At 41.1% G+C, this 13,751-nt stretch overlaps 1 protein-coding gene across 1 annotated transcript in view; it reads left to right on the forward strand.

The window, feature by feature from the left end:
• ALDH1L2 (aldehyde dehydrogenase 1 family member L2) overlaps positions 1-9,035 on the forward strand; it is a 65,935-nt gene extending 56,900 nt beyond the window's left edge. Inside the window, exons 22-23 of the mRNA XM_012469194.3 lie at positions 1,755-1,954; positions 4,306-9,035. Of these exons, the coding sequence (XP_012324617.2) occupies positions 1,755-1,954; positions 4,306-4,361 (256 nt within the window). The 3' untranslated portion in view covers positions 4,362-9,035. The remainder of the gene's footprint in view (positions 1-1,754; positions 1,955-4,305) is intronic.
• Positions 9,036-13,751: the final 4,716 nt, after the last annotated feature.

The following is a 13,751-nucleotide window of genomic DNA, read 5'->3' on the forward strand; positions in this document are numbered from 1 at the left end:
ATTCAGCATGCATTTTTCCTCCAGTTTTGGAACAGATTCTGTGTCTTTGCTGGAGCACCAGATGAAATACCTGGCTTGGTCAGGCGCAGTAGCTCACGCCTGTAATCCCAGCACTTTGGGAGGCCAAGGTGGGCGGATCACTTGAGGTCAGGAGTTAAAGACCAGCCCGGCCAACATAGTGAAACCCCGTCTCTACTAAAAACACAAGTGGCACGCACCTGTAATCCCAGCTACTTGGGAGGCTGAGGGAAGCAAATCACTTGAACCTGGAAGGCGAAGGTTGCAGTAAGCCGAGATCGTGCCACTGCACTCCAGCCTGGGCGACAGAGTGAGACTTCATCTCAAAAAACAAAGCAAAACAAAACAAAAATCTGGCTTGTATTCGCTGGCCATGTTGTAGAAAATGTGTGCGTTTTTAAGCATTAGGATCACACTAGAAGAAGGTGACATAAACTATGACAGGCACATTAGAACTGAGAAAAGAGCAGGATCCTGTCTTCACCTACTTAGATCTATATACAAACTAAGTCAAAAGCAGGGAAATCACAGGACCTATTTTGTGGAATAAGCGCGTGTAGTCTGATTCACTCTCATTTGATGATGCAACACTATAGTATAAAGAGATACACAAGACGTTATCCCTGCCCTCGGGGAGCTTTCATCTTCTAATTTATGGAGGGCAAACCATTACATACAGGAGTTAAGCCAGCACTATATAGTTGGTTCTACTTAGAAAAATATGTGCTACCTGATGGTAGCTGGCTTTTATTGAATATTTATTGTGTTCCAGGAATGATTTGTTCATTTCATCCTCATGACAACTAGACAGGTCCTTTTATTATTACTTCCATTTTTCACAATAATAAATGAAGGCATGGGGAGATGAAGTCATTTGCCCAAGGTCACCAGGCAGTCTGGCTGCAGAGCCCTCTCACAGAACTACCCTACTCTGCCACCTCGACAGTGACCCTGGTGGGATCTGAAACAGCTTCAGGCACTGAAGGAGGCTTGAACCTTGAGTGCAAAATCTGAAGAGATGGAAGGAAACAGGGAGGATGCTCTAAAACTCCATGTAGAAGTGGGGCCCATGGGAGAGGGGAGGAAGTAGGGAGATCATGAATGAGAACCACTGAATAGACTGAATATGACTTTGGGTCGGATTTTAAAAAGTATTGGATGACATATATGGAAAATGTGATACTAGACTTGTAATATTTCTTTGGGACTGTCTTTTAGTATAAGCCTGAAATTTTTCATTTATAAAAATTTAATCAGTATAATCACAATCATGCTGCTTTTCTAAAAAAAAAACAATTTAATCAGGCTGGGCGCAGTGGCTCACGCCTGTAATCCCAACACTTGGCAAGGCCACAGTTGGGGGATAGCTTGAGGCCAGGAGTTTGAGATCAGCCTGGGCAACACAGGGAGACCCTGTCTCTAGAAATATATTTTTTTTAATTAGCTGGGCATGGTGGCACGTCCCTGTAGTCCCTGCTACCTGGGAGGCTGAGGTGGGAAGATCACTGGAGCCCCAGGAGATGGAGGCTGCAGTGAGCTATGATTGTGCCACTGCACTGCAGCCTAGGTGACAAAGCAATACCTGCTCTCTAAAAACAAAAACAAAAATAAAAATAAATTTAAGCAGATGGCAGTAATGTTTTCCTCTTTCTAGCATAGTTGGGAAAATTTTCAGAACATAAAATGAGTCTTTTGCTTTACATTTAATTAAGTTTTATGTCTTCCTAAAAACATAGGGACATCGATGGAGTGTTGCAGCGAGCAAATAATACAGAGTATGGTTTGGCCTCAGGGGTTTTTACAAGAGACATAAACAAAGCTATGTATGTGAGTGAAAAACTAGAAGCAGGAACTGTTTTTATTAACACGTACAACAAGACAGATGTGGCGGCCCCATTTGGCGGAGTTAAACAATCTGGCTTTGGAAAAGACTTAGGTACGGCTTTACTTTTCTACTTCACATTCCCTTGTTGTCACACCGCAGAAAAATCTGCTCTGTTTCATGACTTGTATATGGTTTTGAGGGGCATTTCCTACATGGCAATTGGATCTAGGTTTACAAGAGCACAGGTTTTTAAAAATATTAAACATTTCTATTGAACATGCCATACATACAGACAAGTACCACAAATTGTGTGGGAAGTTTTCTTTTCAAAAGATTCATGTTTGAAAGGAAAAAGAAATTGCAAAAATATACTTTAGCTGAAATATGTTTGGTGTTTAATCTGACATTCGGCATGAACTTGGGTTAGCTTTCACGAGACTAAATGGAACGAAGAGAGGCAAAAGAGTGGAGAGTAATAACCAGCAGCTTCCAAGAATAAATCCTGTCTTGGAGCTCCTTGGCAGGCTTTCAGAGTCAACACTGAAAAAACCCTGCAATTGGCAGGGTTCTGTGGGAGTCTGAGCAGTAAGGCTTAGAGTTTGTAAAAAGCCCAAAATGTAATTCACCACGAGCAGTGACACTAACACCTTTCAAGCAATAGCTTACTTTCCATGCTAAACACATGCCAGGCCCCATTCTACTTAACCTGTATAAGCAAAAGCAATTCTCACATGAGCTCAGAGGGATAGGTACTATTATTATCTTATTGTACAGAACAGGAAAATGGGGCTCAGAGAGGCTGGGTGAGTTGCCTCAAGTCACAGAGCCAGACAGGCAATGGCAGAGAGAATTCAAAGCCAAGCAGCCTGGCCGAGGAGCTCATCTCTTATTCCCCTCAGTCTGGCATGTTGTTTCAAAAACTGAAATGTTTGTGATTTACCGAAATTACAGTCTGCAAATATAAGTTTAGTTCATTTGGAGTATTTTTTTTTTTTACATTTTTTCTTTCCTAATGACTTTGGCAATGTATTTGCAGCAGTAAAAGTAGTTCTCATTTTAAATTCCATCGGGTGAAGGTAAGGGCTTTTTTCCACCCCCTTTTCCATGTCTTTAATCTGGTTTTTATGCCTGAATCCAAATCACAGTGGTAGACTTTCTTAGGCAACTTATTATTAGAAAGTGAGGCATCCCTGTTTCACCTTTTAAGAGAGTATTCAACCAGTTTCAGGTCTGTTTTACTATAAAATACCACAGTTTTCCTAATTTTTTCCTCCCCCAATTGTCTTTTTTTTGGGAAGGAGTTTTGCTTTTGTTGCCCAGGTTGGAGTGCAATGGCACGATCTCGGCTCACAGCAACCTCCACCTCCCAGGTTCAGGTGATTTCCTGCCACAGCCTCCTGAGTAGCTGGGATTACAGGCATGCGCCACCATGCCTGGCTAATTTTTTGTATTTTTAGTAGAGACGGGGTTTCTCCACATTGGTCAGGCTGGTCTCAAACTGCCAACCTGAGGCGATCCGCCCACCTTGGCCTCCCAAAGTGCTGGGATTACAGACGTGAGCCACTGTGCCCAGCTTCCTCCCCGACTTTTAAAACCCTTCAGCTCAGTGGTTGTCAACTTTAGCTGCACATGGATTCAAACCACCTGGGAGCTTCAAAAAATACAGAGATACTAACCTAATTGGTCTAGGGTGTGACCTGGGGTCAGAAGTCTTAAAAGCTCCCTGAGTGATTCTAATGTGGGGACAAAGTTGACAGCCCTTGTTTGAGCTTAGCTTCCAGAATCACACACTCACTAGTTCCTCCATGGTATCCACTGCCCTTTAACTGCTGTAGAGATTGATGACTGTACTGGCTCAAAATAGAAACAGTCAAAGAAAGGCAGGCCTATTTATTTTTTGCGTAGACAGGTTCCCCTGTGTTTCTAACAACAATATAAACTGAATTTTCCTTATCTTTAAAATAAGATTGAACTATATGATGTCAAACTTTTCTGTGCTCAGTTCTGCTTTAATTAATATAATCTAGAAGACAGTATTCTGGTTACTTCTGTTTAGCTTAAATGGAGAAAAAGGCAGAGCCTGTCATCAAGTAGGGAAATAAAAGAGAGGGGTTTTGGTTTGCAGCTGATCAGCCAACACTCTCCACTCCTTAGAAGGCCTGGTAGCTGGTCTGGGCTGTTATTATTCCAAGAGTGGTCCATGGACCACTAGCATCAGCATCATCAGGGACGGTGAGAAACACCTAACTTCTGGACCCACACCAGACTTAATCAGATCAGGATCTGCAGCTTAACACAGTCTTCAGATGGTTAGTATGAACTTTAAAGCGTGAGCAGCACTGGCTTAGGCCACATTTCATTTGCTTAGTGACCTATATGCCTACGTACACCTATGTCTGAAGGTCTGAAGACATCATGTCTGCCTTTGAAAGTGGTCCATCAACTGCTTTTCTCTTCCCTAGGTGAGGAAGCTCTAAATGAATATCTCAAAACAAAGACGGTGACGCTGGAATATTAGAGCAACACCATCATCAGGAAAGCCTTCAGAGACAGCCCTTTTCAACTCTGGACACTCTTAAGAAGCCTGGGTGTGCTGAGGCAGGAGGTGTCAGCCACAAACCAAAAAATACACGGATGGACCATGACGAGGGTCAGGCCATGTCAAAGCACTGACACTCGTGCCCTGAGCATTTTCTAATACACCGTCCAGTGATTTGCAGTTCTTAAGATTTGACTATACTGTATATCATACGTATTTCTAAAAAAACCGAGCTGCTTTTCCTCTACCTAGACAAACCTATTCATGGTTTCTATCTTGAAGATGTCAGTACCATGCAGTTATAATACACAAGGTGCATTTATTGGAAACTTTGTATAATATGTACAGGTTTTTAACCTCTGAACCATACATAGGAGGGTTATTAAACAAATTTCTGTAAGTCTGCTTCTAAGGAACAGTATAACCTGTAAGAAATGTGAAGGTAGTTTTTTTTTAGTATTTGGAAAAAGATACATCTTTGTGCCTTTGATGTTCTATTTTTTAATCCACTGTGATGGGTGATCAACATGTTTTGAGCACCTACTAGGTACAAGGCGTTCTGTTCTGAGAAGCATACAGAATTTAATGACATGATGGTTGGCTCCTACATAGTTTAAATTTTAGTAAATAGCTTTTGAAGTGAATTTTACGTATGATATAGTGGAAAGTAAATAGGCTTTGAAGGCTGATCCTGGTTCGTCTCATACCATCTTAGTATCTATGTGATTCTGGGAAACTCTTGCAACTCCTCTGAGCCTCCGCTTCCCTATGTATAAAACAGGGATAGTAATGCCTTCCTCAGGACCCTTAATAGGAGAATTCTTGCAATAATGTAAGTAAAGCATCTCACATTAATGCTTTGCTCATGGTAAGTACTCAAATTTAACTCTGTTTTCCTCTGTCATTATTTTTAAAAGATACTGAGATAGTTTAATTAACTAGATGAATTCATTTCCCCCATTCCTCTTCAATCATCAATTCCTAGACTGTTTTTCTCATCCATTGTTCCGACACTGCCTGATACAGCAGCACTGAAAAATGCCACGTAATGAAAAATGGCAATGGCACAAGGAAAAGGCGTGCTTTTCTTTGGGCAGCTTGCTCGTCCTTCATGGGACATCTTACTTTCCATTTTTCCACCTATTGGTTCTGCTGCTCATTGGCTATGTGATCTTGGGCAAGACAGTAATCTAGTATCTCAGTGCCTAGGTTGAGTATAAAATGAGAATCAAATCTCTATCTCAGTAGGTGTTGCAAGGATTCAGTGCGATAATATACATAATGCACTTAACAGGGCGTTTGGATCATAGCGTTGAAGAAATGGAAACTATTAACAGCCCATTTCCCGTTGGGAGACACAAGTAGTCAGTTGAATACATTTTCACCATCTATGTGTGACCAGAAGAAGGCAAATTTCTGAATCACAGGAGTTTCCAGAAGATAGCCAGAGCAATGACATTCTATCAATCCTCCTTTAAAAATAAAATTTCAGTCAACATTCCTTTTTCTTTGGCTTTGAAGATGCCCTTAGGGAATATTTGTCATTTTGGAGACTTGGCAGCATAACATGAGGGGATGGTAGAGAATCAATAAAAAATAAACAGCAAAATCAGAGGCAGAGAACATTTTCAAAGGGAAGAATACCAGGTTTGATTCCAGCACGATAAATAGAGTGAATTTGGCCTGGCAGCACTTTTTATTATGCTATAGCTCATTTACCGTCCCAGAGTTTGGCACAGCTGAAATTCTAAGTTGGAATGAATATTCACGGGGCCCAAGATGACAGTTCATATTTAAATAAAAGTGACAAAAGCCGTTTTATAAGCAATCACTTTGAAGTGAAATGTTTTAACTAATTTCATGTGATTTAGAATATGATTTAATCAAATTATTTTAATGATAGATGGAGTGGTAGACAAAAACATGCCTGTTCTTCTAGACTGATTTTACTTTACCTTCTAATATTCATCTCAGTAGCAGCGTTTAAAATATTCTCTGGGTTGCAAAACTCTTTGGGAATCTGATAAAAGCTGTGAACTCTTTATGTCCCACTTCGACCCCCAAATTCATGTGCACACACAGAATTCTGCAAATATCTTCAAGGGGTTCACAGACCTCCCAAAGGCTATGCTGGGGCCCCAGATTAAGAACTCCTTTCTCCAATAGCAAGTTCTAAACATTTCGTACCAGCTTATGTTTTTATATCTGGCTGATCAGAATCAAAGGCTCAGTGTAATACATAAAGTTGCCAAGTGAACTGGAATTGGAACACCACGATCCCCAGCCTGCTGGGTGATTTAATTAACACAGAGAGTAATAAAATCATCACTCTTGCTTCAGATCACAGATTATTTTGCTAAGCTAAAGGATGAAGCTGTGATCTTATTATCACGTGAGTCGGGAGGTGTGGACACTTTAAGTATTTCCACTTTCCTTCTAATTCCCCATCCCCATGCCTTCGCTAAAGCTGTCCCCTTTTTGCTCTAACACCCTTCCTGGCCTTTCCTACCCCTAGCTGGGCTGTGTCTCTCCTCAATGCTCCCACTTGTCTCAAACAGCACTTATCACTTGGTACTAAAATTACTTGCCTTCCTACTAGATATGAGCAACACACCCCCACTCCAGGATGGGCCTTCTGTTAATAATACGACAGCTACCATTTATTGAGGGCCTATGTGCAAGACCTTAGGCTAAGCATGTTTTAAATGCTGTTTAATCTTCACAATGTCTGAAAAAATGAAGATGTTGAGGTGCTTCTCTTACTACCTCTCCCCCTAAGCTATCTTACCTCTTTTTCTTCGAGACGGAGTTTTGCTCTTGTTGCCTAGGCTGCAGTGCAGTGGTGCAATCTCGGCTCACTGCAACCTCCACCTCTTGGGTTCAAGCAATTCTCATGCCTTAGCTTTCCAAGTGGTTCAAGCAATTCTCATGCCTTAGCTTTCCAAGTAGCTGGGATTACAGGCGTGTGCCACTACGCCTGGCTAAGTAAAGATGGAGTTTCACCATGTTGGCCAGGCTGGTCTCAAACTTCTGACCTCAAGTGATCCACCTGCTTCGGTCTCCCAAAGTGCTGGGATTCCAGGCATGAGCCACTGTGCCCAGCCTGTTACCTCTTTCCTACAATTTTGCTCAAGTCTCCCAACTGGTCTTCTGGATTCCTCTCTTGTGTAGTCCTGTTCAAAGCTTAAGTCACATGGTGTCACTCCTCTGTTTAAAACCTGTCAGTGGCCCCCAATTCATTTAGACCAAAGTCCAGTGTATTTACCATGGCCTACCAATCTTGCTCCTGGCTACCTCTGACCTCATCTGCTGTCAATTTCCCTCTCATTCTGTTCCACCATCCTGACTGCTTTGACTTCCTCAACAGAATAAGCCTGCTCTTGCCTCGGGGTCTCTGTCCTTACTGTTCCTCTTCCCAGGGGTGTGCTGGTAAAATATTTAAGTATTGAATATTTTATTTAATATTCAAGTAAAATATTAATATTATTAAATATTCAAGTAGTTCTCAGAGGCGGGAGCGGGGGAAGCCCTGATTTGCAGCATTTGCAGGTATCTGTGTGTAAATATTCTCATCAAGGATATTTTTGAGCTACTAATTTGCCTTCACTAAACACAGAATTTGGGAAGAGATGCATGCCATCAGAACAAGCCAGCACCAGCACACCACTGCCTCCTGCAACTCTTGCCCGTACACAATATCATGGCTGCCTGGCTCACTTCCTACTGTCTCTCCTCAAATATCTGATTAGAGACACATCCCCTGACTACGCTTTCTAAAATAAGCCATATGCCCTCCCATTCATACCCCATCTGCTGTCATTCTTTCTTCTTTTTATCCCACATTATTTTCATAGCACTTATCACTACCTGTTGTATATTAACCAATGATCTTTTCCCATTAGAATGTAAGTTTCATGAACAGTTACTTGTTTTGTTTAAAACTGTATCTCAGTCCTAATATGTAATAGGAGCTCAATAAATGTTTGCTTTCAAATGGAAAGGTTAAGTAACCTGCTCAAATCACACAGCTATTAAGTAGCAGAACAGGTTTTCAAGCAATGAATCTAGGTTTTAATCAAGTTGAGATAGTTTTTAATCCTAATACCCAAATCAGGGCCTGGGTAGTAAGCTGCAGGCACATATTACATAATGGTTAAACTAAAAAAAAAAAAAAGCAAATGGACATTATCTGTAAAAACTTTTGTGGAATTGACTAGAGGTAAGGAACCAAATTGGGTTCCCCATACCTGCCCTCCAAGAAAATAAAGCTGGGCTGAGAGTAGGATATGAGGGATGATGGATAAGAGATGAAACATGAGAAATAAGGGTGATTAAATTATTATTACTGTCATACAAATAATGCCTGAGATTTTTTTAAATGATTAAATACCCAATTATGTAAAAAAATTTATAAAATAGGAAAGATTGACTCAACCAAAATTTGTTGAGTCAATCCAAAAATCTATTTGATTATCTCCAAACAGAAATATCCTATAGATGATATTTGGGATTGTTCCAAACTTTTTCTATGAATATCTATACTTCTTTTACAGAATTAACATAATACTGTATATTACTTTGTTACCTGCTTTTTCAATTAACAATATATCATAAGCATCTATGTTAATCAATAAACACAATTCTGCATATTTCCATGGCTTTAATTCAACATGTTCTCCATTCTTGGACATTTAGATTTGCTTTCTGCTATTTTAAATGTCACAATAAATCTTATATAAAATTTATGACCAAAGCTATACTTATGTAATTAGGACAAATACCTGGAAGTGGAATTCCTGAATCAACAATTCTACCAACAATTTCCCCAAATCTTTGCCACCATTGTGTATTCTAAGTTATAAACTTAGTATCTCTATGCCAATTTTCTCAGCTGTGAAGGGAATATAAGCATATCTCATAAGGTGATAGACTTTTTTTTTTTGAGAAGGAGTCTTGCTCTGTCACCCAGGCTTGGGTGCAGTGGCGTGATCTCGGCTCACTGCAAACTCCATCTTCTGGGTTCAAGTGATTCTTGTGCCTCAGTCTCCCAAGTAGCTGGGATTATGGGCATGTACCACTGTGTCTGGCTAATTTTTGTATTTTTAGTAGAGACAGGGTTTCACCATGTTGGCCATGCTGGTCTCGAACTCCTGACCTCAGGTGACCCGTCCACCTCAGCTTCCCAAAGTGCTGGGATTACAGGTGTGAGCCACCATGCCCAGCCTTTTTTCTAAAAAAAAAAATAAAAAATGAGGAAATTTACCAAAAACAGAGCCCAGCAATAGTGCAAATACAGGTTATTTGATGCAGTGACTCAATAATGTTCTTTGCTCCTCTCTATCTGTGGTGTGCTCACTTTACCCTCAAGAGCTGGCTCCATTCATGGACACGAGAAAGAAGTTCCAGAAATCATATCCTATCATGATAGGGACAAGATACAGGAAAATTCTGGGCAGAAGAGAATGGGTCCCCAGCAAGGGCTCCACCCTTAACCCTGGAACCACAGCCCAAAATGAGAACATGAATTCCTGTTTTCCTGCTCAAATGTTGCCTTTTCCAAAACCACCCATGGTCCACCCTACACCCATCCTGTGCCCATAAAAACCCCAGCCTCTGCCAATAGAGAAAGAAGAGGAGCAGCAGCTGGCCATCAAAGACTATGGTTGGATTTGGAGAGAATCAGCTTGACTTCAGAGGGACAGCTTGATGGTGTTGCTTCAAAGAGGAGTCCAGCCAGGCCAGGAATGGCTGGACTCTGGGGGAAGATCATCTTCCCATTCCATTCCCTTTCCAGCTCCCCTTCCCTCTGAGAGCCACTTTAATCGGCAATAAAATCCCTCGCATTTACCCTCTCCAATTTTCATGCCACCTCATTCCTCCTGGATGCTGGACAAGAATTCAGGTGCAGGTGCAAAAGGCTGTCACACTGACCCTCCACTGAGCTGTTAACACTTAAGCCATCTACGGACGGCGTTAAAAGAGCATGGACTGTAACACTCTTTCTGGGGTTTCAGGGGTCGTAGGCAGCCCCCTAGATGATGCCGTGAAGCTGCATCGAGTTTTGTTCCTGCCAGTGCCCTAAAGCACTCATCAGGCTCCTGCACTTACTAATCTGCACTCCCCTTCCTACAAGGGGAACACAGCAGGACCCAGAAAGTGGAGTCTGCCCCTTCTGGCACTGAAGCACTGGCTAGTTCTAGCACTGTGCACTCCAGTTAACACCCACAAAGGGGTCAGGGAAAATTTCCTGCCTCATTAAGATATCTTGTCCTTCCTTCTAAAAGAAAGGAATCATTTTGTCATGTGCCTCCATTCTAGGAATGAGAAATACAGTCATGTGTCACATGACTCCTTCTGAGCAATGCAACATTAGGTGATGTTGTCATGTGAACATCATAGTATACTTACACAAACCTAGATGGTATAGCCTACAACACACCTAGGCTCTTTGATACAATAATCATCTCGTCATGTGCTTCCTTTCTAGGAATGAGAAATAGTCATGTCACATGACTCCTTCTGAGCAATCCTGTGGCGATTCTGTCATGTGAACATCATAATGTACTTATACAAACCTAGATGGTATAGCCTACGACATGCCTAGGCTGTATGATACAGCCTATTGCTCCCAAGCTACAAACCTGTACAGCATGTCACTCTACTAAATACTGTAGCAACTGTAACACAACAGTCAATATTTGTATATCTAAAAATATCTATATATAGAAAAGGTACAGTAAAAATACAGTATTATAATCTTATGGGACCAGTGCTGGATATGTGGTCCGTTGTTGACCAAAATATCATTATGCAGCACATGACTGCACTTTCCTTTCCAAAAGTCTACAGACTTTCCTCAAGCCTCACTTGCTAGGTTCACATCATGTGCCCATTCCTAAACCAATAACTGGCACGAGTTTTCCATGAACAGATGGTGGGGAGTCAAACACAAAGATTCCAACACTAAAACTTTTGGGAAGGCTGGGCATGGTGGCTCTCGCCTGTAATCCCAGAACTTTGGGAGGCTGAGGCAGGCGGATCACGAGGTCAGGAGTTCAAGACCAGACTGGCCAACATGGTGAAACCCCATCTCTACTAAAAATTACAAAAATTAGCTGGGCATGGTGGCTCGTGCCTGTAATCCCAGCCACTTGGGAGGCTGAGGTAGAAGAACTGCTTGAACCGGGACCTGGGAGGCAGAGGTTGCAGTGAGCCGAGATCACGTCACTGCACTCCAGCCTGGGCTACAGAGTGAGACTCCATCTCAATTAAAATAAAAAAATAAATAAATAATAAAAAATAAACTTTTGGAAAAGTCTACAAATCATATATATCCTGTCTTTTTGCTTCAGGATTTTGACCCAGGATTGTGAACTGATGTTTAAGCTGAATTATTTTGTTGACATAAAGAGAAGGAAACAATAGTTAGTTTAATGAACATTTATTGTATATTCTAACTGAGTGAAAGGCACTATGCTAGGCAGCGAGAGAAATATAAATGAAAGTAAGACTCAACCTCTTTTCTGACATTTGTTTTTGTTTTTTTTTGAGACAGAGTCTCTCTCTGTCACCCAGGCTGGAGTGCAGTGTTATGATCTTGGCTCACTGCAACCTTCGCCTCCTGGGTTCAAGCGATTCTCCTGCCTCAGCCTCCCGAGTAGTTGAGATTACAGACATGTGCCACCACACATGGCTCGTTTTTGTATTTTTAGTAGAGACAGGGTTTCTCCATGTTGGTCAGGCTGGTCTGAACTCCTGACCTCAGGAGATCCACCCATCTCGGCCTCCCAAAGTGCTGGGATTACAGGCATGAGCGAACATGCCCAGCCTTTTCTTACATTTCTTATCATAGTCATGGATACAGGCACAGTAACACAAACTATCCTGCTAGGCAGTTTTTAAAAATAAGTGCCATATTTGATGCACAATTAAAATGTTATTGGAACAGATGGGAGATTTATTCAGAATGAGATTTTTGCTTCAAAAGCCATTACACCTAATTTTCTGATCTATAACTGTCACAGAGCCATAGAAAGATGGTACTCCACAAGTTTGAAGAGAACATTTCATTCATTTTAGGAGTGCAACTGTTCTCCAAATGACTGCCATCATTTTACACCTAAGCGTCAGTCAGAGTAAGCAAACGGTTGGACAACTAAAGCACAACTGTGACGTACTTTCCACACACTGTAGGGCAAACTGCTTACAAACAACACAACTGTTAGATAAGGCCATAACATACCGGATATGGTTTGGCTGTGTCCCCACCCAAATCTCATCTTGAATTGTTGTTCCCATAATTCCCATGTGTTGTGGGAGGGACCTGGTGGGAGGTAATTGAATCAGAGGGGCAAGTCTTTCCCATGCTATTCTCGTGTGAATAAGTCTCATGAGATCTGATGGTTTTATAAAGGGGAGTTCCCCTATACAACCTCTCTTGCCTGCCACCATGAAAGACATGATTTTCTTCCCCTTTGCCCTCTATCACAATTGTGAGGTCTCCTCAGCCATGTGGAAGTGAGTCCATTAAACCTCTTTTCCTTTATAAATTACCCAGTCTTGGGTATGTCCTTATTAGCAGTGTGAGAACAGACTAACACACATACATATAATAAAGTCCTCAAAAGTTAAATTTACAACTCCATTAGCCTTTATATATGTATGAGTGGTGGTAACTCTTAACTTAGAATAGTGGCTAACACAGAAAGAGCTTGGTAAGTACCAGCTATTGTTGCATCTGCCAATTTGATAGGTGAAGAATGCAATCTTGATTTCATTTGCATTTCTTTGATAAATGGAGTTGAACTTTTTTCTGTGAATTACTTGTTCATTTCCTATGGTCTTTTCACTATTTAGGTATCAGTCAATTTTCTCTAAAATGTAAAAGCCCATGATGTGTTAATGACACCCTCTGTCATGTTTCAAGTATTTTTCTCAGTATTTCCCTTTTGAATTTCTTTGCAACCCACTAGTTTTTAATATTTATGGGGATGAATTTTCCACTCTTTTCCTTTACTTTAGGCTCTGATGTTATGCTTTTAAAAAATCTTTCTTGACTATTTTATTAAATATAAATCTATATTTTGGTATGGGACCTTATAATTTTTTTTACATTTAAATCCTTAATCCATATATAATTCATCTTGGCACATGATAGCTGGTTCTCACATTGTTTATGAATAATTCATCCATTTTACCAGATTACACAAATAGTCTCTCTTTATCCATGGGGGATCCATTCTAAGACCCCCAGGGGATGCCTGAAACACTGCATAGAACAGAACCCTATACATACTGTTGGTCTGAGAATCCAGATGGCTACTAGGTGACTAAGGGTGGGTAACATTTACAGTGTGAATATGCAGGACA

Source organism: Aotus nancymaae, unplaced genomic scaffold (genome assembly GCF_030222135.1).
Source record: "Aotus nancymaae isolate 86718 unplaced genomic scaffold, 86718_ANA_hifiasm-v0.15.2.pri h1tg000021l, whole genome shotgun sequence".
NCBI classification, from domain to species: domain Eukaryota; kingdom Metazoa; phylum Chordata; class Mammalia; order Primates; family Aotidae; genus Aotus; species Aotus nancymaae.